The sequence below is a fragment of the Eleginops maclovinus genome, chromosome 6 (genome assembly GCF_036324505.1).
Source record: "Eleginops maclovinus isolate JMC-PN-2008 ecotype Puerto Natales chromosome 6, JC_Emac_rtc_rv5, whole genome shotgun sequence".
NCBI lineage: Eukaryota > Metazoa > Chordata > Actinopteri > Perciformes > Eleginopidae > Eleginops > Eleginops maclovinus.
The window spans coordinates 16905396-16933297 of NC_086354.1; the positions used below are offsets into that span (position 1 = coordinate 16905396).

Genomic DNA, 27902 nt, shown 5'->3' on the forward strand with positions numbered 1-27902 from the left:
AATCTTCTGTTTTTATGACATTGCAGGAGTACACAGACAAAGTGCAAGCCAGTGCAAACCCTGCAGATCCCCCCGTACGCAGCATCAACGCCAGCCTCCAGCACCCACTGGACAGGATTCAGAAGTACAAGGCCGTCCTCAAGGTGACAGCTTTGACACACGATATGCATGAGAGTTAGGAATACATCCCATGCTAGTGTAAGGCATTATGTTTTAGAGCTGTTTTACTGTCACTGCAGTTTTATTGAAATCTCTCCAACATCTCCAGGAGCTCATCAGAAATAAGGCAAAGAATGGCCAGAACTGCTGCCTCCTGGAAGAAGCGTATGCCATGGTGTCTGCTCTCCCTCAGCGTTCTGAGAATACCCATCATGTCGGCATGATCGAGAACTATCCCGCCACACTGGACGTATTAGGAGAGCCGATGAGACAGGTAGGTAGAGTTACTGTGGTAGAGTAACATGATGTTGGGCAGGATATTGTTTGTCTGATTGTTTTTGTTTCCCCCTTTTAAAACCAGGGACCCTTCCAAGTGTGGGAAGGGGCTCCAGGAATAAGGACGTCCTCTAGAGGTCACCACCGCCACGCCTTCCTGTTTAAGAACTACTGTATAATCTGCAAACCCAAAAGAGACAGCAACACTAATACACAAGCATATGTCTTTAAGAACATGATGAAGGTGACACTTTTATTATAAACACTCCTCTTTTTCAATTTTAGACTGAATTTGTATCTTGCTGATCATCTGCCCCAATTCTGTTTTCTGTATTCTTTGTCTTGTTTCAGTTGAATAACATTGACGTGAATGAGACAGTGGAGGGGGATGACCGTGCATTTGAGATCTGGCACGAGCGCGAGGACTCTGTGAGGAAATACACCCTGCAGGCCCGAACTGTCAACATCAAGAACTCATGGCTGAGAGACTTCAGAGAGCTGCAGCAGCGATACAGCACGCCTGCATGGAGTGAGTGGAACACACAGTCTAAGGAGACATTCACACTAATAGGAAACAACCTTTGTGCACTCAAGTGTTTTAGCTTAACCACCTGAGAACGTGCCTCACAAAATCATGCATGTACAATAGGCGTGCATAAACACGAGATTGTCCTCTTTCCAATTGGTTGTACTGTCAGGGTTTGGGGAAACAGGACCCAAGTGCACTAAAATGAACGGGAGGCATGTATGGGTCCAAACAAAAGGCGAGCTTTATGTAAATTAAAGCAGTATATTCAACCAAAAAATAACCACACCAACACTAACCAGGGGATACAAGGACACTGGGAACAGGAGCAGACAGACGGACGGGTAGGAACAGGCAGGTAACATGTACAGGATCAGGGAGGAAACGACGACGACCGAACAAGAGACAAAAGGGGAACCAAGACTAAATACACAAGGCTAATCACCAAACAACACACAGCTGGAGAGGGGAGGAGAAACACAGGGGCAACAGGTGAACACAATGACACAATCAGGGGAAGGAGGGAAACTAAAGACAGGGAGTGAAACTTAACCTGACACAAGAGGGGAAAACCTTTCAAAATAAAAGACACAACACAAACACATGACAGACACGAAACCAGGATCATGTCATGTACTTAGCAGTGATAATAGCAATGGCGAAAAATAAGACCAAAGATTTATTTGTTTTGACCAGTGACGAGGTGGAACTGATACCAAAACTAACAAATGAGAACGACTTTCTTTTCAGACAAGGATAACGTGATAGGGGCAGAACAAATCAAGAAGGTCTCATGACTGTTGTCTTCGTTGTTCTCCTTTTTTCTTTTTCCACCAGTCCTAAACACAATCCAAGAGTGGTCAATCTAAAACAGGGTCAACAGCATTTTAACAAGTCTCTGATTTAGGGGTTTGAAAACTCTGGAGTAAAGTGGAGGCTAGACGTAATGTAGCAAAAGAAACCTGTTTTTAAAAGAAAAATATACTAGTGCGGATGCAGCCAACCTCCCTTGCATCACGCAGAATGTATTTTATTATACTCCCCACTTTCTAACACTGACTTTCATTATTAATCTCCTTTCACAGGTCGTCCTGACTTTGATGAAATTTTGGCCAACTGCACAGCAGAGCTCGGTCAGACTGTAAAGCTGGCCTGCAAAGTCACTGGAGTACCCAAACCTACGGTCACGTGGTACAAGGGTACGCCATTTTTATTAGTAATTTCCTCATATGGAGAGTAATGCTCCTCAGTGACACACTCATTACTGTATACAAACATGACCTGAAGCCATATGTCTTCATGGTTTACTTGTTGGATGCAGATGGGCGTGCTGTGGAGGCAGACCCTCATCACATCATCATCGAGGACCCTGACGGTTCCTGCACGCTGATCTTGGATAACATGACCGCAGATGATTCTGGCCAGTACATGTGCTTTGCCACAAGCTCAGCCGGCAATGCCAGCACTCTCGGCAAGATCACCGTTCAAGGTAGAGGATTTAATCCAACACAGGAAATATCAGTCACACTGAAGACATTGAAGACATTTTTGAAAAAGAGAAGTGAAGCTTAGGTGGATAATATTATTTAAATGTGTATTGTATTTTCATATATTTCTTGCAGTGCCTCCGCGCTTCGTGAATAAATTGAGGAATGCCACATTTGTTGCTGGTGAGGACACTCAGTTCACCTGCGTCATACAGAGTGCCCCCAACCCCAAGATCAGGTATGAAATATGCAGAGCATTTGAAGTAAATTCAGAAGCTCCTTTGTAACATCTGTTGCCATGTGTGTTAACCTCTCATCTCCGCTATACCTGTGTTAACCGTGCAGGTGGTTTAAGGACGGCAGGCTACTGACCGACCAGGAGAAGTATCAGACCTACAGCGAGCTCCGCAGCGGGGTTTTGGTTTTGGTCATCAAAAACCTGACAGAGAGAGACCTGGGACATTACGAGTGCGAGGTGGGAAGTGATAATAAAACATTGCCTTTGAGAAAAAATTCAGTTGACTCTTAGTCAGTTGATAGACAACCAACAGGTTTTTAAGACTCTAAAAATGTATGTTCTGCTTTTGCCAGTTGTCCAACCGGCTGGGCAGTGCCAAGTGTGCTGCTGATTTAGTTCCTCCCTCCGCTGTGGCCCGCTCTGCTGAGCAGGCCATCACTATTGAAGGTAAGGACACTGACTACGTCCTCGCAGAAGGAGGTCCTCTGTAGCTCATGTTAAAAATGCTTTTCCTGGAGGTTTAAAGACGTTATCAGTTGATGCATCTTGTACTTTATACTTCCTCCCACAGTCACTGAGCAGGAGACAAGAATACCAAGGAAAACCATCATCATGTGAGTGTGAACCGCATACAAAATGTGTAGTGCCTGACACATGTCTCTTGCCTGGAGGGGCGTCTGATCATCTGTGCTTCACGTGTCCTTTAAAATATAAAACCTAATCATACCTAAACTGTAAAAGGCTTCATTACTAACTGAGGGATTATTTGTCAACATCAAGAACGTTCAGGGATATTTGTTTCAGGACGGGTTTTCCTCTGCAGTTACTCTTTTAGTGAAACAGATGCACTGAGTGTCTTATTCTCGGCCTGGCTGCTTAGATATTGCCTGCTAAGAGATAAAATGCTTTTAGAGCTCTGCTGTACGTCTATCTGCTTCTGTCAGGGGCCCCATGTGTGCATTGGGGTGTAGTATTTAAAGCCTGAGTGCAAAAGATTCTCTCACAGCGATGATAAAAAGGATGGGCTGTCTTCACCAGGGTGCTGTCTCCTTAAACCTGGCAACTGAATCCCTGAGGCTGGTGGGAAGTGCTTACTTTGTAGTTCTTGGATTCAGCATTTCCTAGTTAGATCTCATGTTCGCTTTGACTGGTCGCTTTTATAACTTCTACAAATGATTCTTCTGATGTATACAAAGCTCTCGCAATATTTTAAATGGCTTGCATTGTATAAAAAATCCATGTAAGCCCACCACCACTTTATCTTAAGTTCTAAAATGTTGTTTCCTTTCTCCAGTGAGGAGACTATAACCACTGTGGTGAAGAACCCACGTATGAGGCGACACAAGTCCCCCGGCTTGACTCTTGCTGGAGCCCACCGCTCCGAGACCTCCACCCCAGAGCCCCCCACAGCCAGGCCGAGAAGGATGTCCACACAGAGAAAGACCACCATCCCCACCCTCTATGTCACTCAACCCGAGGGCGCTGAAGCCAGAGTCATGGAGAGCAGACCCAGGTGGGTGGAGGTCGAGGAGGTCATCGAGTATAAGGTCAACAAATCTCCCAGGCTGTCCAGGAGGAGAGGCATCTCCCCGGCAACGTCGGAGCGCTCATCGACTCCTTTAAGAGCCAAAAGGTCTCCGCCCGAGAGAAACCCAAACACCAACAACTCCAACAACAAGCTGGTGGAGCAGGCTCAGCTGCAGGGAGACGTCAGCAGCTCGCCGCTCTCCTGGGAAGGAGAGGAGGGGAACGTTTCCCCGGATGCTGTCTCTGGAGAGCCACATGAGCTCTCATCCGTCCTCACTGCGACTGGAGAGGACAGCGAGGACGTGGATGATGATCAAACTGTCATCTTTGAACCTGATGATGAAGATGATAACTCGGTCGGTAAGCAGGAGCCTAAGATCCTTACACAAGGCGGCCGTGTTCTCACCCTCGAAGACTTGGAGGATTACGTGCCAGAAGAAGGCGAAAGCTACGGCTCCACCAGCACCCCCGCTGCTGAAAAGCCCTGCGAGATCTCGGTGCTGCAGAGGGAGATCGGCGGCTCCACAGTGGGACAGCCAGTGCTCCTCAACGTGGGCCGGCCAGCCGCAGTGCCGAGGCAGAGGAGCGGCTTCTTCGGCCGCTTCAGGGAGCATCTCTCCAGCAGCCTTTTCACGTCTGCAGCCCCACAAGCCAGCGGGGCCCGGTCCAGGACGGAAAGACACGTCCCCATCGAAGTGAGCCACGCTAAGCTGGAAGTGAAGCCTTCGTACTGCTCCGAGGTGCAGCGGGTCGAGGGCGGGCAGCAGAGCTTCAAAACCAAAGTGTCGACTCAGACCTACGGCTACACTTCAGTGGGCAACCCTGTCACTCTGCAAATTAATGATAACCTTTATCAGAACCAGTAGTAGCAAACGATTTTAATTTGGTACCACACACCCTCTTAGTCTTAAATGGGGACATTTCTACGTGCATGGTGAATAAGACATATCCTAACCTAAAGAATATTTACTGCCTTAACAAACCATTCCATTTTGAAGCAGCCCAGAAAGAAAGTAGGCTCAACTTCTTGAGTCTTTTTCTCGACAAATGGCTAGAGTCAGATGGTGTCTTTAGGCGAAAAAGAAAATGTCACTGTAATGTTTCAGCCCAAACTGCTTTTTTTTGTTATAACATATACAGTATGTGTTGTATTAAGAAAAGGAAATTAAGGTTTGACATTTTACTGAAGAGAAATCTAATCGTCTTTTGCTGAGTTACATTTCTTTCGAACGCAGATTCACGGTATGGGCGGATTATGAGGAAATGGGGATGACCACCTGTCCTAAATCGGAGGAAGACAATTTATTTAGCCTCTTATTTAAAGGCTAAATAAAAAGCCACTAATTGTATCTCTTTGTTGTTGTTTCGGGTCTTTACATGGTCATTCAGCGTCTCATTTTTGTTGTCTTTTTGTAGTTTCAATCTACTTTGAAATTGTTTTGGTGTTTTTGTTGTTTTGACCCTTGTTGAGGTTGCTTTGTGTCTCTTGGTGGTCATTTTGTCTCTGTTGTTGTTTGATCCACCTATATGAACTGATCCAGACATTATCCCTTGTGAAGACTCCTGGAATATACACAAACAAATCCAATGTGTTAAGGTATATAGCTTTTATTATTATAAGTTTTGTACCTTTCAAAGGATGTTGCCTTTTGCTCTCATGCAGTGCCTTAGATTCCTGGCGTTAACGTCTACTAGTGAGGGCAGTCTCTAGTTCAGTATCGCTATAAGTATATTTAAATGATGATCTGCTATTTACAACAGAGCCGTGTTGACCTTTTTGGTCCATGGACTGTTTCAGTTTGATTTAGTGTCAAATGAGTCAGTGTGGCAAAGTCACACACACGCTCTACTCTGGTTGTTTGTGCCTTAATTGTTGGTGAGCAGCTTCTACAAATATGGCATTTATACATGAAAATCTATTTGATGGTGAACCTGTTTCACATCAGATCTCTGTGTTTGACTACACTCATATACCTTTGTGAGACATTTGTTACTATCAATAATTACATTTTGATTTGTTGTGCCTGTTAATGCAGTGCCATTAACTGTAATTTTACACATATATTACGGGGAGATTCATATGTGGGTGAGAGATATTTAGATGAGTGACTGCATGTATTAGCCTTCCCAAGGCACACGTATTTATCTAGAGCAACAGAAGCCGTAACGATGTATTCGATTGAGAGAAAATGTTTATGCAAAGTACTTGAGCTCACATAATTTACTACCTTGCCAATTTAAAAAATGACTAGAAAACAGGAACTTAAAGATGCGTGGTGTTTGCGTTGTTTCTTAAAGGTATTTTAGAAAGTAAAATATTATGTATTAATATCGATGAACTAACAGATTGTAATGCTTGTACTGTACATGTGTAGTTTTTTGAAAAATGTTTGGATATTCAGTGTTAATAAATAGATGTATTGCAAATAATAACCATGGTCAGTTTCTTTCACAATTAATAGCACACAGTGTTTACGTTTCAACACATAACGGAGCTAAACACTTAAGTATACGAAAAATGAATACTGAAGTCATTTGGATTATTGGGTTCTTTGAAAAAACATCCCAAACTACAGATGGTTCATCAGGCTGTCCCTAGGTTTTCTAAATAGTAGATGGATAGTAGTTGATAATTAGTTAATGTTTTCCATAGCTTCCAGGTCATTGGGACCCAGTGAACCCAAATCAATGCAGCATTAGTTAACCGATATGAATTAAGACACACCTCTCTATTGCAGGGGTGTCCAAACTACGGCCCGGGGACCAAATTCAGCCCATAGGCCATTTTGAATCGGCCCTCTGCAAATTCTAAAAATACAACGCAATATGGCCCACAAATTCAACTTTTGCTTGTCTTATATGTTACTTCTCAAAAATATATGTTAAAATATATTAATGAGCCCAATTTTCAAATAAATTTAGTCATTTAGAATTGAAAACATTTTCTAACAAATCTTAGTTGATAAAAAAAACCCAATAACTTATTTCTGTAACAAGCTTGAAATTGAGCCTTCATATTTACTCTTATCAGCAATCTGAAGCTTCTGTTTTAAGGCACGAGCTGCCAACAAAACAAATGAAACCCTAAAGACAGATGGGATGTAGGCTTTTTTTTCTGAAAGCGTTTTCAAGTCCATCCATCCATCCATCCATCTTCTCCCGCTCATCTGTCAGGGTCACGGAGGTAACAGCTCCAGCGTTTTCAAGTATCGCACATTATTCACCTACATTTGATTTGTTTTGCTAACTTATAACTTAACTTTTGAGGCATTATTCACCTCTATAAGTGGCCCAGCTCGCCGTATATTTTTCTGTATGTGGCCCTCGGTGAAAAAAGTTTGGACACCCCTGCTCTATTGGATGCAGATATTCTTCTATTTTATTGGATTTTCTTTTCTTTGTACAAGCATCCATGTAGAGCTTCTTATAGTTTGTACTAACAAGTTATGAAAAATCTGCAGTTCTTTTTGAAAAGTCAGTAAATCAATTTCAATTTTTGACATACTACTACACTATATCTTGCCATGATACTAAAAAGATATTCCAGGATATCTGCATAAACCCTATTTAACATGTTTGTGCAGTAAACATGTAAAAGGATTGGCATGCTTTATCATAGGCAACATAGAAGGGAAACCATGAGATTTATTTTTATTTTTTTTAGTACAACTAATGTCATTTTACTGAACCAGTGACACTGCAAAATGAACGTTACACAATATAAAAGTGTACAAAATACAATTGTAAAATAACCAGTAAAACCGTTGTAGTAGACACCCACCCAAACAAAACAATGCAAGGTGACATTAGATGTGTTTCTTTGTTGTAAACACGTTTTACCTTTATTACGACATATATTCCTAATACAGCCCAACATGATCTACACTAGTATGTCAAATGGAGACCTGTGACAGTTTACCCAAAATCTTTAACAAAAAAGTTCTCGACTAGTTTTATTATTTCAATAGTAAAATTGACTTACGTAAACACCTCTCTTCAGATATCAGTTGTAATGCTGAGCTTCTTGAACTACATGTGCAGATATCTGTCTCTGTAAATCTATTCACCCTTTCACCACAAAATGACTGCTTGCACAAAAGACATACAATAACATACTGCCACTTATCAAGATCCACCAGGACTCTTTCCCACCCTTGAAAGACCAGTTTATTGTCATGGTGGAACGGGTTATGCCTCTCCTTGTTTGTGTGAGTTCATGTTGGTGTGAGGCAAAGCTGCGAGCAGTATAAACAAAGGCCATCTGAGCATCCTTCAAACCATGCCAGTATCATATTAAACATTATTGGAGTATCTTTTGTTCATAAAATAAAAATATGGAAAGGTTTCTTAGTACATTATTATTTGGTAATAACTTGCTCTAAACACAATATCTACACCTTTCAGTATCCACTAAGGGAGGACTTTTGTCTTAGCTTAGCAAACCATCTGAGGGAATGTTCACAACGGGAATGGAGGTCTGTGGTTTTGTAAGGAGTGGCTGGACAGGACAGAAAAGGTGTCGGGAAGCTGCTCCTACGAAGACATGCTGACTTTCTTGACCGTATTGATTTCCTACAGGAAGACAAAACATTTTATTATAATACTCCCAATAGAAGTTGATGATGTTGGTCAAACAAATCTTCAACATTGAACAATAAAAGCCCTGGAATTTGTCCCTATAACATATCCTGCTTCACTGGATTTTGTATATTGTGTCATTTCTATAACTATATTATTTAATATTAATAATCTTTGCTGCAACTATTGTGAATTTCTGATTCTGATTCTGGCTACTTTTCAGGAGGAACTAACCTGCATGCAACCCAACAGAATAGCTCACAGTATGTTATTTATCCATATTGATCATGGATCGCTCAACAGCCGGCTGCATCATGTATAAAAATGTCCCAAAGTTGTTGTTTTTTTTCATTTAGCCAATGAGCTCGCAGTAAATAGCACCCCCAGATATATAGAGTAGACAATAGTTAAGATGTATTTCCGACACAGCCTGAGCATTTCTTGTTGAAAAAGTCAGATTCAACACATTTTCACACATAAAAACCTTCTTATTCAGTGTTCAAATTTCAGTGGGTATTTTAATGCCTCTGTTTTATAACTCAAAGAAGGTACAACTGTTTTGATATGTGTTGATTATTTAACCCACGTCAGAGTTCAGCAATAGATACTCACCTCACGGAGAGTTTCTTTTAACTGCCCATAGGCTTCGTCCAAATTATCATTGATAATAAGGAAATCAAATACATTGGGTTCTTTACCTGAAAAGGAGATAATATTATGTTCAGGCATGTTTAACGTTTAATGTCGTTACATTATTGTAAACAAACAATAATTACGTACCAAACTCCATTTCCACTTGAGCTGCATGCAAGCGCTTTTGAAGGCTCTCCTCTGTTTCCGTCTTTCTGTCTCTTAAACGTTTTTCCTGAAACAATACAGAAGGCATTCAAAGAGCATTTAAAACCTGTGGTTCAAGGTCACACCCAGGAACTCGTGTAGGCCAACAAGAACTTCTCAAAAAACACACACTCTTTCTGTGCTTACCAGGACTGCCATGGATGGCGGCTGGATGGTGATGTAGAGGGGATTGAGGTCTTTATTTTTGATGTTCCTCACACCCTGCATGTCAATGTCAAGTATACAGATGAGGTTTTTGGCCTGGACGGCTTGTACGGCAGCTTTACTCGTCCCGTACATGTTCCCCGAAAACACGGCACTCTCAATGAATTCGCCATTGTCAATCGCTTTCTGCATCACCTCCCGTGTGACATAATGGTAATCTGAAACCAGGGAAGGACACATCCAGATTAGGTTACTATTTAACTGACACATTAAAGGTGATTTACTGTTACAGTGGTTGAAAAAAAAGGAGGAACATGTTTTACCTTTGCCATTCTCCTCACCAGGTCTAGGATTTCTTGTAGTATCTGAAGGATGAGAAGACATTTATGTCATACTCTGTACTTTATCACGCAAATCCTCTTATTTGGGAAGCTGGAAACAGGGAATATTTGGCATGAAAAAGGATTTTAATGGTATCAAAGAAACATTTTCTGAGGATGTAATAATAAGGGTCTTATTGTTGCAGTAAAAGTAAATGCCAAAAATGCTCTGGGTCCATCTTCTAAATTCTGAATATGTAATGTTCATCTGTTTTATGCACCATCAATCCTTCTTTAAACAAACCTTGGAAATTGTTGGGCTTTTTTGTTGTTGTGGCTTTTATGATTTTTCCAAATGAATCAGAAACATAATCAGCAGATAAATCGATAAATAAAAGAATTATTTGTTGCAATTTAAATTAAAATGAGTAGAAATCTGGGGTTGACTGTGGCGCAGTAGGCTAGTGCGTTGATCCTCAGATCAGGGGAGATAATGTACACCAGTTCAATCCTGCCTTGAAGAAATTGGTCCTGTGGGTATTTTCCACAGTATTAATATATACACATGTCTGATATATGTAATAATCGGTAAAAACACCATCAAAACAAACATTAAATGCTTTGGCAGAGAGTGGCAATCTTACGGGAGACGCTGAAGCCGAAGACACCGTCGTATTCTTTCATGAGCTTTTTCAGCAGAGTGCTCTTCCCCGCCCCGGACGGGCCGCTGAACACCACAGGCCTGGGTCCAGCCATAGCTGCAGGAGAGCAGGAGAAGTTAGTAAAGGAAATAAGTGGGTGAGGCTGGAGCGATGACACATACCCACTAAAATCCAGTGGCAGTCATTGTAGGACCAAACGGTGTGTGCGGCAATATACAGTATATCTTTTAAAATATTTCACAAAGTAAACAAGGGGTTTCGATGCTCAGACAAGCCTCACCCATTCCGGTGGGATAAATATGATCGAATGATAAGCCAGCGTTTTTTTAAAGGCGGACCAAATGAGACCAAAACATCTCCCAAAAGAGCAGAGGCAACTGGCGGGTTGGCAAGCTGTGAGGTTACCATGGAGCAGAAACACTTACTCACTAATTGGAGAGCCCTACTTTGATTGTGATTGCAGGAAAAAACTGAAGAGCTAAGAAAAGCAAGAGCATAACAGGGGACACTGCTATCAACAAGACATGGGCTTAAAGTAAACAAATAATTTAAAGTGACCTTCCTTATGTTACAATCCATTCACTGACACGACTATAAGCATAATTGCACTCGCAAAGACATAGTTATATTACCAAGAGTCCTTACTCCTACCTATCTGTATGTATAAATAAAAAGGTACAAAGTGAAACCATTTGTTTCATTCAAACTGATTCTATCTAGTCCTGTGTGTCACTCTTTTTCTGTTGCTGCAATTAAACCCGGATGACCCTGAATGAGTCCATAAAGATTTATCTTGTCTTTTCTTATAAACCGTACTTTACAATTTTGCAAAAAAGCTACTTCAACACCTTGCAGTATATTCAAAACAACTTCTCTTTCAGTAACAGTCATTTTTAGGTAAGCTACTCAAGTTACAATGTAGGTAATACCTCCATTGTTCCTGCTTACCTTCCGTCAATGCACACAGAGCTCAAGCAGACAGTGACTCCGAGTGAGCAGGAAGGGTGTGATGTGTGCAAGTAGACCGAGAAAAAGTGCAGGGGGGAGGGCCAAGTTTACACACTTGTAGATGTGGTTTTGCATAGAGCGTCATTCTAAATGTTGAGTAGATTTGTCCAGAATTATGCGATAGTTATAAGACAGTTTGTGCGTTTTGTTTTTAGTCCAAGGGCTTGGAAAAACCGCTCCATTCTGTTTGTCTTTCCCTTTCTACAGATGAACTTAACAAGAAGTCGCAATATCAAATATATGTATGCACCAAATTACAAATAAGGCTTACTGTCTATATAATGTATATCTATATATTTTTTTCAAACAAAAGTAAGCTGGGCTGGACCTTAGCAAGCCCACTGAGCTCTTTTTATAGCCAGGGATAAAATGCACGGCATTACAAGTCTTCTCGTTTCTATGCAAAGCAGATGGTTTTCGGTGCAGGTGAAAATGACAAAGGGTCACTTTGGATTGCCTCTTGAAAGCTTCCCTTAAATAGCATCATGGCTAATTAAAGGTGAAGGAGATCCACTAAAAAGTTGCCAACAATGCTTCTAAAACGTGAACCCACATCTAGACTGACACATAAGAATCTAGCGTTTGTACTAAACCATTAGCTGTGTGACAGGAAATGAGAGACATGTGGGTTTACTTTAATCATGTGCACTGAACCCCATGTGATTGACAATAATTGCATGAAGCAAAGTAAGTCATGTGAAACCCATCAGGTGGCAAACCTTCAGCCTGCAGGTTTTTCAGTGTAACAGCTGAAACCGAAAGCTTTAAACCAACCTTTCATGGTTTTAGCTTCTTCTTATATCTTTATTGGATGATAATTTATTGAATATCTGTGGTTTATAGTGTTGGTTGGACAAGCTATTTGGATATGAACACTTTCTGACCAATTGTTAATCCCTTCACAGACAAAACAATCTTAAAAGACTTATCATAAACTAAAAACATGTTGCAGCTCTAGAAAGTACACCATACAGTCTACATCAAAACACAAGACGGTGTTTTAGTCCAGTTTACCCAGAAACAGAGGAGATTATATGGGTACATGTTTAACCAGTGCTCCTCCCTATTAAGTTTAGTGCTCTCAAACTAAACTCATGTTTTAAATATTGTTTTTCTATTCAGATGTGGCATACAGAAAAAGCAAAGTAGCACTTGATAACTTCTGTAATTACAGAGTGGTTTTACAAGTGTTAACAACCTTACAGATAAAACTTCCCCCAATGCTCTGCAACGTGCACTTTGACTCACTGCTATAAAAGCAATAACTTTAGATGGAAATGCAGAGTAAACACGGCAGTAGTGACCGTGAACTTTAAAACTCAGCAATGAGGATTTTTTAACTATGTTGTTTAAATGATGAAACGTAAACATAAATGACCGTATAAACATTTCATCGTTGTGCATCACTAGCATTTTTGAAATGGTGTGAGATACCAACACAACACAACACGGTGTCTATGGGGTTGTTTTTAAAACTTGAATAACTCAATGACTACTTTATTGGATCCTATACTACGATGCATCAGGTAATGTGTGCCTCCTCAGTAAATACCCAACACCCATCTTCTTCCGCAAACAATCTGACTCTCACACTGGACCGGATGAATGGCAATGGCACTAATAGCCACAGTGATTAATGGACATATATTGTCCTTCCTACCTGAGAATAGCCTGGAAAAATATCTCATGTACATCGGGGTTTTATATTTGTCCGTTTTGGGCTGGTCTCCGGATGGTTTTATGCCTCATCTGCTCTTGAGTCTGTGCTGCGAGAGCCATTAAAGAAAATAGTGCTGCCGACGTCATCGACACGAGCAGAAAAATCAAGTGATACGTTCGCGAGCATCGGAAAAAGCGCGACAAGACGTGAAACGTGGTGTGTGTTATTATCCAAAGAGTACAGACGACACAAATTCAACACTAATAATTAACTATATGTAATTCACTGTTACTTGTAGTTTCTACGTTAACGGGGAACATTACACGCGCACTATTATCCATGTATCCTAGAAACGCTATTCATTTCGCATAGCGTAGCTTCAGTAAAAGGCTGTTTTATCCAGATACTCGTCTAACGCTGTGCCGTTTTCTTTACAGAATATAACGGGCAACATAAGCTACCGGATCAGTTTCCATGGTCTAAATAAACATTTCCACCAGGAAACACGTTGTTCCTCATCCTCAGCACTCATCACTGCAAAACTACCCGGATGTCGGCCGCATGTGTGTGCTAACGTGGCTAAAGTCAGCTGTTGAGCTAACGACACACTTCCTCCTTATCTTAAATCTTCAGGACAGCGGATTAAAATGTTTGGGTCCTCCAGATCGGGAGGTGTCAGAGGAGGTCAGGACCAGTTCAACTGGGATGACGTGAAGGGCGATAAACACAGAGAAAATTATCTCGGTAAGTCTTTATAAACTAGGGCTATCTGCGCTAACCAGAGCTAGCATTGCTAATAGCAGTTTGCTGTTAAGAGAAATTATCTTAAAAGCACATTTAAACTACACTTAAAAGCGTCAGTACTCCACAAGCTGCTTCTCCATACCTTTTGTTTTAGAGTCCCTCATTACACAGTGTCCAGATGCTTGGTAATATTACTTTTTCCTCTCTATAAGCTGTAGGTCCAAGTTGTCTTTGCACTCTCTCTGAGCACACACACGTATCTCCCACGGCTGGCAACATGTCAGCATGCCAAACAAGAATTGCGTAGTGCCCACCACAGCTGTAACACACACAAGGATGATATAGATATGTATTTATTTGAATTTTATTTAGACAATAAACCCTTTTAAGCTGACTAACAATAAACTTTGCATGACTGTCATGACCAGGACCATTAATGAATGTTACAGACCACAGCATGATGACACAAAATAAATCTCAGGTCCTATCCTGGATTATACAGCAGTTAGCTGGGTAATGCATCTACAACCTTATCTACATACATACATTAAAAGGCTTTTTTCTACCACAGATGATTTTAAAGTATGGTGAAATCACAGATGAACTGGGGAGAAGACGCAAACCAGAAAATGTGTATTTTACAAAAGTAAAATGTGAAAAGTCCTTCTTCATTTGTTGCATCAAAGATAAAACAATATGCCAAACGACAAACACCACATTTGCTGTATTTTTATATATTTTTTATCCACTTCAATTTGTTGCTCTTGTGTTCAGGGAACTCTTTGATGGCACCAGTAGGACGATGGCAAAAAGGCAAAGACCTGTCATGGTACGCGAAAGACAAAAAAGGCGGTGCACCTTTGTCCAAAGAGGAAGAAATTGCTGCCGTCAAGGCTGCAGAGCATGAAGCACTGATGGCTGCCCTGTACGTATAACTTGCATATCCCATTTCATAGATACAGTTTGGGTCAACAAAAGATTAATGTATTCATTGATATTCTTTACCTAGAGGGCACAAGAATATAAAGAGGCAACCAACTGGCCTGACCAAAGAGGTATGTCACTTTGTTTGGCACTGCTTACGCTCAAAACGTCTGGAACATTTTTATAGAACATGCCTTCAATAAATAAAAGTGTATTATGAATGATTTATATAATTTTCCAAACTCTTTTACCAGGACCTTGCAGATGTCTGCCGGAGGGAAGAGGTAGATGGGGAAGAGAGAGATGTGGACCGTGTCTCAGGCTTGGGAAGCTCCAGGTTAGAACAATGTGAATTTTGGGATATAAGAAACCATTATACAAAGGAACCACATACAATGAAACATCAAATGTATAAGTACAGTATTAAGTCTCTCTTTGAACGTGTTTTATTTTTGCCTTTACAGCGCAGGGTCAAGGAAAATGGTGCTCTCCCAAAAAGAAAAGGAGGCTGCTAAAATAGGCCTGCCTGTTTTTACAGTAAGTTATTTCTCACTGACAAAATAGAGATACAGATGGCAAAACGTGAGGGAAATGCCATTTGATGGAAGGATAAACAAAGAGAGAGACTTTAAAAGTTAAGAGTTTAAATGGAGAGTTTCTTTAATTAGATTTACTACTTGATGCAGAGATTAAAGACAGGCTTTTTTCTTTACAGCACTGCAAAACAGAAAGTCGCCCAGAATCCTCAGCAACAAAGACGCCTGAGAGTGTAGAAAAGGAGAAGTGGAACAGCGGTAAGTATCCATTATATTGGCCTTCTAAGATAACTTACTGAAAACCAATTGATTTCAAAACATACTTTACATCACAAATTGTAACCCTTTGTCATTTGATTCTGCAGGCACGAGAGCAAAAAGAAAAAGAAAGAGAAAAAGGGCAAGAAGGAGAAAAAGAAAAAGGAGAAAAAGAAGAAAAGGCAAAGAAGAGACTCGTCCTCCTCGGAGCCAGACGACGACAGAAAGAGGTTGGTTCAATTTTCCATACAGATGATTTATTCTGTCGCCTTGCTGTGGACCAAAAAACAGAAACACTACAGAGTATAGCTTTGATAAACCATTTTTCCATTGTAATGTGTTTAGAAGAACCTCTCTATCTCCAAACCAAATGTAATTTACTAAAGGCTTCACAAAGCTTTCATAAATGAGGGCCATGGCATTTTATTTTTGTAAAATATATTCAACATTTTACTGTCCTGTCTAGCAACCATAGTTTCAGACTGACTATCAACCAGAAGATTTGGTCTGCCAGCACTAGAGGGCACTCAGGCACTGTCCAACACACACCATTTTGAAGCATGACCTTTTAAAGTAGAGGTGCATGTATGACAAGACATTTAATATATATTGTAAATCAGGTGTTGTGGATGAGTCCGGATTTAGCAGATTGACTTTAATTGATGTGCTGGTGATAAAGGATTTGCAGTTTAACATAACGTATGACAGTAGTGCAGAACGTTTATGATTGAAGTTAATATGAAACATTTGTCCACACAGTAGCTAGTTATATTTCACTTACGGGTGTCATTAGTGGTTTACTGTTGCTTATCTGGCAGATACTTCTTCCCCAGCCTCACACCACCCAATTCACCACAACCCCATCATTGATTGTCTGCTTCCTTTTACACTTCAGGCACAGAAAGGACCACCATCATCATAATCCATCATACCATAGTCAGAGTGGAGCCAAACCCCATGACAGCCATTCAAGGGGGGGAGCAAAGGCCGAGCGCGAGCCCTCCTACCCCCATCATCGACAACAGCGGCATGACACAGACTCCTCTGATGGGGGGTCTCCTGTCCCCCGTAACCCTGTCAGCCACAAGACAGCCCCTGCTGGTCACACACAAAGCCACAGGCGGCGCCACGACACAGACTCGGACAACTAATGTCCTCCTCACCCCCCCAATTCAAAAGATGCATAACGCGGACAGACCGCTCTACAGCAGCCTGAGTGGCCCCGAAGACCTCATTTACCCTGAACAGCCAAACGGACTGTGGAAGGAAACAGGTCCATTCGTCTGACTCACAGGCCTCCTGTTTGTAATTCCTATACAGAATCAGTTGGTTGTCGTGACGCAACGTTTTTTTTGTGTGTGTTTGAACAGAATTTAGTTTTGAAAGAAAACACATGAATTTGATCAAACCTTAAAAAAATGAACATTTTCTTAAGATTGTGAATTTTATTTTTGATCTCTTTAGTACAAAACACGGTGCAAGATAATGTAAAATGTATTCTGATGTCTGGTAGCTTTTACTGATTTTTACTTTGACTTTTTTACAGACTGAGAACATGTTTTGATGCATGCAGAAAAATATCCACCTTTTATTGTCTGCCCAAAGTATTTTCTTGAAAACAGTTTTCCTGATAAATAAAAGATCAAATTCATAACTAATAGATTGAATTATCATTCTTTATATAAACATTTCTATTTAAATGGATTACACATCTGGCGAGCTGTGGCAATTTGTGTCATGAGCTCAGTACATTTGTATCATTAATAGCTGCTTTACAGAGAAACATATTTAGGTATGGAAAGTTGCAGTTGTCTTGCAAAATAAACGTATGTTTGAAAAAAAGTCAAGAGTGTGATTATTTCAATGTGTTTTATTGCACATTTTTCAAAATGCTCCCTGATGCCTTTTTTCTTCCTCGCTCATGTCCCCCGTCCCACTGTGCCTCCTGCACCACCCAGCAGCCCGGCCCTTTTCTTTTCCCACCCCTGCCATCGCTCCTTAATCCCTCGCCGCTCTAGGTTCAGCTCCCTGACTGGTGCGACACCATCGGAATGCTCTCCACTGGTCATAATAGAGTGTAGTGTTTGCGTTTGCCTTGAATTGTTCTGAAAGAGGGTATTCTGCTGGCCGGCACCTGGGGGGTGCACTAAAAAAGAGCAAGGCATTCATAAAGAAGAGTGCAAAAAACCAGGCTGGTCCTTTTATATGGCCGAGTACCGTTAGACTGCCACACACAAACCAAGCTGACGGAGCAGCAGGAGAGGAGCCCACACAAAGACGCCCTCTGAGGGACCCAGGACTCCAGCTCCCTCCCCTCCCACCACCACCATACTCTCCTGCCATGTTTTATAGGCTTGGCTGCATTAACCATAGCAGCCCAATCAACCTGAAAGAATGCTGTCCTAGATTGCCACCCCTACACAATGTGCTCTCCACATTACTGCTTTAACCCAAACATTGGGTGGTTTACATCACCTTGGGGCATCACATTTCTGCTAGGGTCAAAGGGTGATGGCCCCAACAGGTTGCCATGACACCAGATTCTTGGGTTTGTTGTTAAATGTAAGTATTGTTTCCTGAAGTGTGTTTCTCTTCTGGCTAAAACTAACATACACAAGCCTGCCAATGTCAAAATCACCTGATCTATCAGGCTTCAGCTCCCGAGGAAATTCAGGTAATCAAAACAAGGTCATTTTTGGTTTGCGTTTCTTCATAGGAATTGTAGATAAAACACATACAATAATTGCACATAAACTAAATGTTAAATACTGTGTTCTGTACGTAACCCATACTAATTGCCAAGTTTTTGGATGAATAACTGATAACACATTTTCCGTTTTTTGTTGGAAAAAATAATTTAAAATACTTTTTTAGAAACTGTACTCAAAAAGAAAAATAAGAAATGCGCTTCCCTTTTTGACTTGTCACTGTAGGAAAAATCCCAGGTTAATAATAAAATTAATATTATCATAATTTAGCTGCTTGGATTTCAGGTTCCTGGTTTTCATGGATGCTCACCGTTACACTGACGTGCAGCAGAGCCATCTTTAGTTAACAGCTGTGCTTTTCTTACTTTGACAAGTTCAAATATCTGTTGTGAGAAAGGCCTACCAAGAATATTTAGTATTTTCTGCTTAATAAATGGCAGATACTAGTTTTTCTTATTCATTTTGAGTCACTTAGCACTATATTAATGATAGTTCACATTACACCTGATTAAGTAGCAAAGGTGCAGATGTTTAATGCAAAACAAAATACTACAAAGTATGGAGAAAAGCTAGTTTTATTGCATAGTGTGAGAATGAAAATCAGATGCAGAAACACTTTTTAATCAGTCACTTTAATTACAGTGCTTTTTCCTCACAAAACAAAAGCTTTACATAAAAAAAACAGACAAACTTAAGAGATTAAGATAGTTTCCAAATATTTAGGCAGTTATAAATCCAAAAAATAAGTTTGATGTACCCTCAAGACATGACCAGATCAGCAAAGTAACCCACACCATTTTAGAAAAGAAACTTGAAAATAAAAAGGCATGTATCTTGGATAAGAAGGCATATGTATGGCTTCATGTTTGCTCCAAGCACATCGTGCTGCAAAGAAAAGAAATACTGGCACTTTGTATAACATGTATCGGACAATGATTTTGTATTGCCATCAAATTGCAATTTCATAGATTTGATTAGTCTGAATAAAAAAAAGGCATGACTTGCTAGAGCCTTGAGTGAAGACAGTAGGGCCATTGTAGTGTGCAACTCCTCATGTCACAACTACCTTACACAGTACACACGAGTTACAGTATAGGGCTGATGAAATAAGTACTCAGTAATAGTTCCCGTGCAGCCTAATGATGTAAACACCCAGTAAATATGCGTGTCCCTAGAGACAACATCATGCAGATTTGCTAACAAGTATATTGCAAAGGCAGCACATGATAAACCTGAGACTCAGAAATACAAAAACCCAATGCTGACTCAATTGACTGCCTTTCAAATAACCACGGAGCAGGTAGATGTGATACTGTTGCAGCATTCCTCAATTCAAGCCACCATACTGTATAACAAAGGCTGGTAAGTGTTCACAGACAGGGAACTCTCCACTGGGACAAAGTGATGTCAGTAGAGTACAAATAGTAAATGCCAGTGTTTACTAAATGATAATTTGGGGGCTGGTACATGTAATTACTGCTTGAAGTAACCACAGTAGCTGCAAGTAGTGAATCAGTGTTTTATTCAGTTTTTATGAAGATTTAAAGCCCCTCACGGATCACTCCCTGCAGTACATGTGACCACCATAACAAGCCATCAGATTGCATTGAGGTCCCGGGCCAACGTGCTGGTAAATTCTTATTCTCACCTCCCTTTTCTTATTCAATGCACACACGGCTGCCCAACAGCCAGAAAGAGAAATAACCACGGTAGGATTTGTAAGAGTGCAATAAGCTGCCCCATTACCAAAACTTATTTACAGTTACATAAAACAAAATAATAAAACCTGACAGCTTTACAAGAATAGATCACCTCCACCACCGGCCTGTATGTTTATGACGATTACAGTTGAGGTGAGGGCAGCTTCCAGTACTTTTTTTTAAAGAAGGTATCTCAACACCTTAAGAGTAGATAGTAAGGTCAGAAGTTGAGTGGAGTAGATTAGTTGTGGATAAAAGGTGATTTTTAATGGTTCTTGAGCTGACCAGACAACCAATCCAGTCCTTCATAGAGGCCATCGCCAGAGGTGGCACAGGTCGCCTGGATGTACCAGTTTCTGTTACGTAGGCTGTGGAGACCCAACTTGTCTGTGAGTTCTGCTGCATTCATAGCATTTGGAAGATCCTACAAACAATAAAGAGGTAAAACATTAGAAGCAAACCCTGTGAATACAACAGGTTAAACTCGCAGGCATTTGCTTTTGATAAACACTTGCTTGTATCAAAAGATTTCCACAAGTATAACATACCTGTTTGTTGGCAAACACTAATAGCACGGCATCACGCAGCTCGTCCTCTCCCAGCATTCTGGCGAGCTCGTCCTGAGCCTCCCCGCATCGCTCTCTGTCGTTGCTGTCCACGACAAAGATGAGACCTGGACCAAGAGCAAATGGGGAGCACATTAGTGTATTTGTGCGATTGTGAAGAATTAAAACTTGTAAATACAAAGCGGCGTAAAAGTAGTGACTATTAAAGAAGCCCATTACAAGGTTACTGATTTAAAAGCCAATAAACATAATGAACCGTACCCTGTGTGTTCTGGAAGTAATGACGCCACAGCGGTCGAATTTTGTCTTGACCGCCAACATCCCATACTGTGAAACTGATGTTCTTGTATTCTACCGTCTCTACATTGAAACCTGAATAAAAAAAAACACAAATCATCAAATTATTTTCCAACAAAGTTCTTATTCAACCGTTATAAATGCATACAACACAGCCAAACACCACTATTCAAAAGTGTTTGACTTACCTATTGTGGGAATGGTAGTCACAATCTCGCCAAGTTTAAGCTTGTACAAAATGGTTGTCTTTCCAGCGGCATCCAGACCCACCATGAGTATCCTCATGTCCTTCTTACCGAACATAGAAGAAAAGAGGTTTGCAAACATATTCCCCATGGCGACTGGTGAAGGGAACCTACTTTGGCAAAAGAAAAAAAAAACCTGAGGAGAAAACAACATTGAGAGATCAAATTAGTGCTAATCATGTGATTGTATCTGAAATGATTGGTCAAGAAATCAATTAATCAAAGGATCGAACTATATTATTATTTTTGATCATTTCTTAGCTGGAAAGTAAAAGCAAAAATCTAGCTTGACAAATGTGTGGAGCCACTCCTTATACTTGTTTTGCTAGATATTCAGAGACTGTAAAGGTGACATTACATCGAATTACTTATATTTGGGGGTTGCACAATACAAGCTATTTCAGGAATGCTGATTTCTACTGACAGGAATGACAGAGTCGCACTTGTTGATAATTATTAACCTATGATTCAAAGTGCAGTTAATACATCCATGGTAAAATAAGATGTTACGATGTATGACGTTCCTACAGGACACCGGAAATGAAATATCTCTTTGCTTAATTTGTCGTTTGTGACATCTCTGTTTTTAAAAACAAAATAAAGGGTTCCAGATTTTACAATAAGAGAATATTTCCAACAATTTCAGGAAAATGATCGATGTGATTGTTACATCATCATTTGATTTAACGTACGGTTACGGACTGGTGAGATCACAAATGTGGGTAGCCTTTGGTAGCAGTCGTCCTGTATTAGCAAAGATAATTTCTTGGCTTATTAGATCACGTTAGGACACCAGAATTTCCGCAAAGTGACGATTAAATGAGGCTTACTGAAGCACATTATAGTTAACATCAGGCAATTTGCAACAGTAAAGTTTACACGGCTAACCTACATAAACAAACAACAACGTTAGCTTGCTACGTTGCGATGCTAATACCTGTCTGACCAGTTTATTGGATACGTTCCTGCATGCTACGATTCTCGTTTTACATTTTCATCCCAACTTAATACTGAAGACATGTGGGCGATATGTGGTGGAGAAAATAATAGTATAACAAATGTATGTCACGTTAGTTGATTAAGATAAATTCGCTAGCATAATCGGTAAAGTTAGCACTTAGCACCCAGTCAGTTTTTCACCCGGCGTCCTGAATAACTTATTGCAAACGCAGTCACAAAGACGATTAACCTAAAAAACGCATAGCTTTTGATACGACCAACGTTACCTTCGGCCACAAATAGCATATATGTCGTTTAATTCAAGCCTATATTACACACTTACACAGTTGATGTTTCCTTCCTTCTTCAAGGCGTTTCCTTCCTCAGGAAAATGGCGACGCTTTGACACGTCAGAGGTTCCGTTCCAGCTCAACTTCCGTGGTCTTCAGACCAGGAGATGTCGCCCCCTGCTGTGGAGGGGAGAATAACAAGCACCGCAGGTACCTTGTCTATTTAACCAGTGGTGTAAAGTAGCTAAGTACATTTACTCAAGTACTGTACCTGTATTTCAATGTGTTCCTACATTGTACTTCTTCCCCACTTCAATTCAGAGGTGAATAGTGCAGTTTTACTCCACTACATTGATTTAATACCTTCAGTTACTTTGCACACTTGGATTAATAATGTGAAACATAAACAACACTTAAATAAGACTTAAGTTACACCTTGAGTTACATTCACAAGCTACCCTTGAGCATACAAAGTAATTATAGCTTAAAAAAAATAATAGCTGCACCTTTAGCAGCTTTGATAAACACAATAAGTTATTCTGAAATGGGCCCATATGCATAATGAGTACTTTTACCTTTGGTACTTAAAGTGTATTTTGATGCTTGTACTTTTGCACTTTTATTACGATATGTACTTGTAACATATTTATACACTCTGGTAGATCTTGCTTAAGTACAAGATCTGAGTACTTCTCCCACCTCTGTTATTAACTTTGATTAATTTAACATTTTGATTCATACATTCAAACATGCCAAGGGTGTAAACTCTTATCTTAATATTAGTTTAAGATAAGAGAGACTTGTCATCCATCTATAAACATGGATATAACAAACTAATGATGATTTAGGCGTTCAAGTGTTTATAATGCTTACCTGCTGCATACTGGGCTTCAGTTGTTGTACTCTCTTACGGTTATGTTTTGTCAGGTTAGCACATGCTAATTATTTGATGAAGTGAAATTTATTTAAAAAACATTTAAAAGCGACAAATGGGAATTATTAATAAAAACACGGACATACATAATGAATTGTAAGTTAATTATTAGAGCATGGAATAAATTGATGTATTATTATTATTATTATTATTATTATTATTATTATTATTATTATTATTATTATTATTATAGCACAACAGTATTGCACAAACAACAAATAAGATACAATGTGTGGTCAGGCATGTCTTTCAAAAACAGATGGATCACTTTATTTTTAAATAGGTGCGTTGAATGGACTAGTATCAATCAGCTTGTTATTTTTGATATTTACTTTAATGTCCCGAGTATTGCATTAATATATGATTAATAAATGTGTTCATTTATAATTAGAATATATCGTCAGTCACTGTAATCAATCAGTCTTGGATGCCACATACTGTTAGAGTTGTGTCTCTTACATGGTTAAAATGCTATGTTTATTTTAAGCCAAAAACGTTGCGCATTAACAGAACTCAGTAATGGGATACCAGGCATCCGACATCTTGTGATCAATTTAGGTGATATAAATGATTATGGAAACGTCTCATAGTGTGATAAAATGAATTATGTCCTAACAATTTGTTTATACTGCTTATAGGAGGGATTGTTTTAGGAGGAGCATCCTTGTGATGACCTTAGCTCATAACCAAATGAGTATTTGTTTTCAAATTCTGCTGCTTCCACTTCCTTTTGATGCATGACCATCTCATTAAGGAAAAGTCTAATCGCGTTATTGTTGGGATGTTGAATTTTAACCAGGGTCAACTATGCCTGCTACCCCCAGCAGAGGGGGCAGCAGGAGGGGAGAAGGGCTGAAGAGAGCAGCAGGAGGGGAGAAGGGTCTATAGTTGGTGATGGACCACACAGTGAAGGCTCATAATGCTGTCTCACTCTGCCTCCATAATTTGTGGTTGTGCCCTGCCAAATGCCTGGGAGATCGCTCTCAGCATATTTTCACAGCAACTGCTGTCTTTTTTATGTGTGTGTGTGTGTGTGTGTGTGTGTGTGTGTGTGTGTGTGTGTGTGTGTGTGTGTGTGTGTGTGTGTGTGTGTGTGTGTGTGTGTGTGTGGAAGGTGTTTACAGAGAAGCAATTGTTTAGATACTCACATTTAACTTTTCAATATCTATATTGCAGTGGTGCAATCAAACAGAAATGTTTCAAATCATGATTGACTTTAACACATTTTAAACAAGCAGAGAATTAGGTCTAAGAGCATATAAAAAAGAAGAAAAAAAGAAACTAGACGTTAGTCAAAGGTTGTGAGGAACTGAACATTTTTCAACATCACATTTGCATTACAAAGCATTTGTACTCCTAGCCTATTTTTCTCTTGTACATAATGTATAAACAGGACCGTGCTACAAAATATATCTATACAGAATTCTATGTTAACCCATTTTTCTATTCAAACATTTATTTCTTCAATTGATTCAGCCCATTAACATTTTGTTCGGGGGGGTAAAATCCCAAGAACCTGTAATTCTCTTCTCTAGACAGGAAGGTCGGAGGGGGGGAATACCAAACTTCCGATCAAATAACTCCGCTAACAATGTTGCAGAGTCTCTGATACAGAAAATAATTGGGTTCGCAACCCTCCATTTAAACCTAGACCGTACTCCTAATTTGTGAGGTGAATAGTGGGATAATGCATTGGATGCAATGCATTTATCTGCCTCCTGTGAAAGGCTTAGCATTATTAAGTTCAAAGTACTTCATAGGATCCATTTTTGCAAAGCTAGATTATCGAAGATTTATCCAAACGTCTCTGATATTCGGGACAGATGCTCTCCAGCAGACTGACTCACATGGTCACACTCTAGCTTGGTGCAAAACTTAAAGTCTTTTTAGATTTTACGTCAAGGATATTGAAATGACTCCACTCTCAACAAATGGTTATCCTTGGTACTAATGTATTGCTGAGGAGGTTATTTTAATGACTGATAAACAAAGTCTTGTAACTTTAATTGCATATTATGGTAAAAAACGCTCACCCCCCTCAAACCCGTCCTGTATGCATATCATTTCTGAAATTGGAAAATCCAAAAACAATTGCAACCTCTCACAATGCATTCTGTTCGATTGACCTAGAGGGTTCGAGGATGGAGGTAGATAACTAGGGGAGAATAAAAGAAGGGATATTATTTTCTTAAAAGAAAAACTGAAATCCATAGTACTGTATCGCCATATGTGCAGATTGATGAAAAAAGTATTTCATCCTCCCATTGTACTATATTTCTTGTGATGTAAAGCAAAACAGTTTTCTAAAATAGTGAAATCCAACAGAAACATGGTCACGAAAGCAAAACCTTGCATTCCTATAACCTTTGTAATGGAAAAACAACCTGACTGAGTGAGTTACTTCCTTTGCGGGTGTAACTGGTCAGTAAGATACCACCATACTGTTTAAATCACAGCAAAAAAACAGAACAGAATAACATCTTCAACTCTGCATTTTTCTGTAATTCCTCAATGCAAAATACAACACCTGTTGCTAGATTTGGTGATTCTCCATTCATTGACTAAAGTCAAACCCCGATCCTCCTCTTTGCACAGTCAGAGCACAGGTGCAGGTGTTGAGGTGTGACAACAGAGATCAGGGCAAACACGTGCAATGAAAGCTGTTAAAATAATATCTTATAACACCTGTAACTTCTGCTGTAGCCAATCCACATATCTGGACTCTGAGATAATCCCTTTGCTGAAAAATTATGCCTGAGGGTTGAAAATCTCCTTAGCCGAGTTATCATTGTGCTACAAAAAGATATATGAGGCAGAAATGTTCCTCAGAATTCAACTGGAGTGTGTCCAGATTTAAGAACATCTCCAATATCAGCGGACCTATCTTTTTTGAAGTGATGATTTTAACTGGAATTAAAAAAGTATTTATTGGTTTGACATTGCCATAATATGCATTTATAACGTACCATGTAGTGATCCGAATGCACGGTACAGATCCTAAGGGTAGTGCTAAATCCACCTTTCCATGCTCCACAGGCGAACACAGCGGTAATATCCATTTGATGGGCTCTCCTCCTTCATGGTTTCTCCTTTTCGGCTTCATATCCACTGACAGTTGTGATGTGCGGACACGGGACTAGAAAAGGGACAGTAGGGGGTGTATTTATTGCCCCCCCCCAAACCACACACACAAACACACAAGCAACTTCTTATGTCCCCAATTGTGTAAAAGCTTTGACAAACTTTTTTCAACACGTGCAAGTGTGCACTCTCTCTCTCTTTCTCTCTCTCTCGCTCTCTTTCTTTCATTTTAAATCCCTTGTTTATTTGTGTCAAATGTGCTCCGAAAACACCTATCTCCACCTGGGGGGCGCGGCAAAGCTACAGTAGGATGCAACATAGATCCTTTATAACAGGAACATGTGTTTTTGGTCAATTTCTGGGCAATGTATACAAACTTCATTATTACCTGAGAGGTATTATCCAGGTCGCTGAGTCAGTCATGCCCAAATCAATGTACATGTATAGCTGATCCGGCAAAGAGTGGCCTGTCTGCAGTTTGTGAATGGAAATGGGATGCCAAGGAGCTAACAGGCTTCCCAGTAGGAAGTGGGTAAAGATCTCAGTAGGGGCCGACTCCCCTCTGAGACTAGGCCTTGCAAGGATAAAAACGCTCAGTGAGGGGCTTGGGAACGCTGATCCAGTGTGTGTATGTGTGTGTGTGTGTGTGTGTGTGTGTGTGTGTGTGTGTGTGTGTGTGTGTGTGTGTGTGTGTGTGTGTGTGTGTGTGTGTGTGTGTGTGTGTGTGTGTGTGTGTGTGTGTGTGTGTGTGTGTGACAGAGACAGAGGGAATGTGTGTGGAGGCATAAGGGAGAGTTTTATTTGAAATATTGTGGGCCTTCTCATTCATAAATATAAAATTATACAAAGAACATGTTTTGGATTTGGAGTTTGTCTACAGTATTTGGTGTGTTGTTCAATAATCATAATAATCATGATGATAGAAGCACATTATTAAATGGCCCACAGGAAACCGATAGACTGCTGTGTGAATCGTACAAAGGAGGTGGTCTGGGCTAAGCAGTGCTGGAACTCAGATGGACAGGCATGGGATGCCTCCCTCTGCGTCTCATGTCCTGGATTATAGGTCGGGCAAAATCCCAAAGGAGGTGTGACGCAGGAAACAAACCAAACCTTATTACAGCGACCTGCATCGTTGCCATGAGAGGACCCATGCTGGCTTCATCCATTGGCAACAAGTGCCACTGGGCACCCTACCCCACGCCTCTCACAGTAGGGGGCGCTACAGAGAGAGACT

General features: G+C 40.3%; 4 protein-coding genes across 10 annotated transcripts in view; 2 read left to right on the top strand and 2 right to left on the bottom strand.

Annotated features, from left to right (window-relative positions):
• Nucleotides 1-6646, top strand: part of LOC134866114 (obscurin-like) — a 56558-nt gene extending 49912 nt beyond the window's left edge. The window contains 11 exon segments of the mRNA XM_063886091.1: nucleotides 27-143; nucleotides 269-433; nucleotides 521-679; nucleotides 787-964; nucleotides 2047-2160; nucleotides 2283-2450; nucleotides 2584-2686; nucleotides 2794-2923; nucleotides 3040-3133; nucleotides 3258-3300; nucleotides 3981-6646. Of these exon segments, the coding sequence (XP_063742161.1) occupies nucleotides 27-143; nucleotides 269-433; nucleotides 521-679; nucleotides 787-964; nucleotides 2047-2160; nucleotides 2283-2450; nucleotides 2584-2686; nucleotides 2794-2923; nucleotides 3040-3133; nucleotides 3258-3300; nucleotides 3981-5079 (2370 nt within the window). The 3' untranslated portion in view covers nucleotides 5080-6646.
• A 1192-nt stretch (nucleotides 6647-7838) lies between these two features.
• guk1a (guanylate kinase 1a) lies at nucleotides 7839-26573 on the bottom strand. 7 transcript variants are annotated; one of them, XM_063886105.1, is made up of 7 exons: nucleotides 26551-26573; nucleotides 10758-10871; nucleotides 10117-10158; nucleotides 9776-10011; nucleotides 9572-9656; nucleotides 9404-9489; nucleotides 7839-8785 (listed from the first exon to the last, which is right to left on the bottom strand). In XM_063886105.1, exons 2-7 carry the CDS (start codon nucleotides 10867-10869, stop codon nucleotides 8747-8749), a joined length of 600 nt encoding a protein of 199 aa, XP_063742175.1. In that variant the 5' UTR covers nucleotides 10870-10871; nucleotides 26551-26573; the 3' UTR covers nucleotides 7839-8746. The 7 variants fall into 7 exon arrangements, with proteins under 7 accessions (XP_063742175.1, XP_063742172.1, XP_063742171.1 ...); XM_063886102.1 differs by lacking the exon at nucleotides 26551-26573 and adding an exon at nucleotides 14330-14486; XM_063886101.1 differs by lacking the exon at nucleotides 26551-26573 and adding an exon at nucleotides 13444-13978.
• Nucleotides 13385-17563, top strand: c6h1orf35 (chromosome 6 C1orf35 homolog). The gene is given in 9 exon segments (XM_063886097.1): nucleotides 13385-14187; nucleotides 14962-15112; nucleotides 15197-15242; nucleotides 15366-15448; nucleotides 15576-15648; nucleotides 15827-15890; nucleotides 15893-15905; nucleotides 16013-16135; nucleotides 16801-17563. Coding segments are annotated over 9 exon segments (906 nt in total). The 5' UTR covers nucleotides 13385-14090; the 3' UTR covers nucleotides 17057-17563.
• Nucleotides 19227-22775, bottom strand: arf1 (ADP-ribosylation factor 1). The gene is made up of 5 exons (XM_063886106.1): nucleotides 22702-22775; nucleotides 21365-21556; nucleotides 21141-21251; nucleotides 20862-20986; nucleotides 19227-20737 (listed from the first exon to the last, which is right to left on the bottom strand). The coding sequence occupies exons 2-5, from the start codon at nucleotides 21510-21512 to the stop codon at nucleotides 20579-20581; spliced, it is 543 nt and encodes a 180-aa protein (XP_063742176.1). The 5' UTR covers nucleotides 21513-21556; nucleotides 22702-22775; the 3' UTR covers nucleotides 19227-20578.
• Nucleotides 26574-27902: the final 1329 nt, after the last annotated feature.

Coding starts and splice junctions, on each gene's coding strand:
- guk1a (XM_063886098.1), bottom strand. CDS start 13,477: ATGTACATGAGATATTTTTCCAGGCTATTCTCAG. Junction 9,490..9,571: donor TCAAGTGGAAATGGAGTTTG/GTACGTAATTAT, acceptor TCTCCTTTTCAG/GTAAAGAACCCAATGTATTT. Junction 8,786..9,403: donor TAAAAGAAACTCTCCGTGAG/GTGAGTATCTAT, acceptor GTCTTCCTGTAG/GAAATCAATACGGTCAAGAA.
- arf1 (XM_063886106.1), bottom strand. CDS start 21,512: ATGGGGAATATGTTTGCAAACCTCTTTTCTTCTATGTTCGGTAAGAAG. Junction 21,252..21,364: donor GACTACCATTCCCACAATAG/GTAAGTCAAACA, acceptor TTTTTTATTCAG/GTTTCAATGTAGAGACGGTA. Junction 20,738..20,861: donor TAGTGTTTGCCAACAAACAG/GTATGTTATACT, acceptor TATTGTTTGTAG/GATCTTCCAAATGCTATGAA.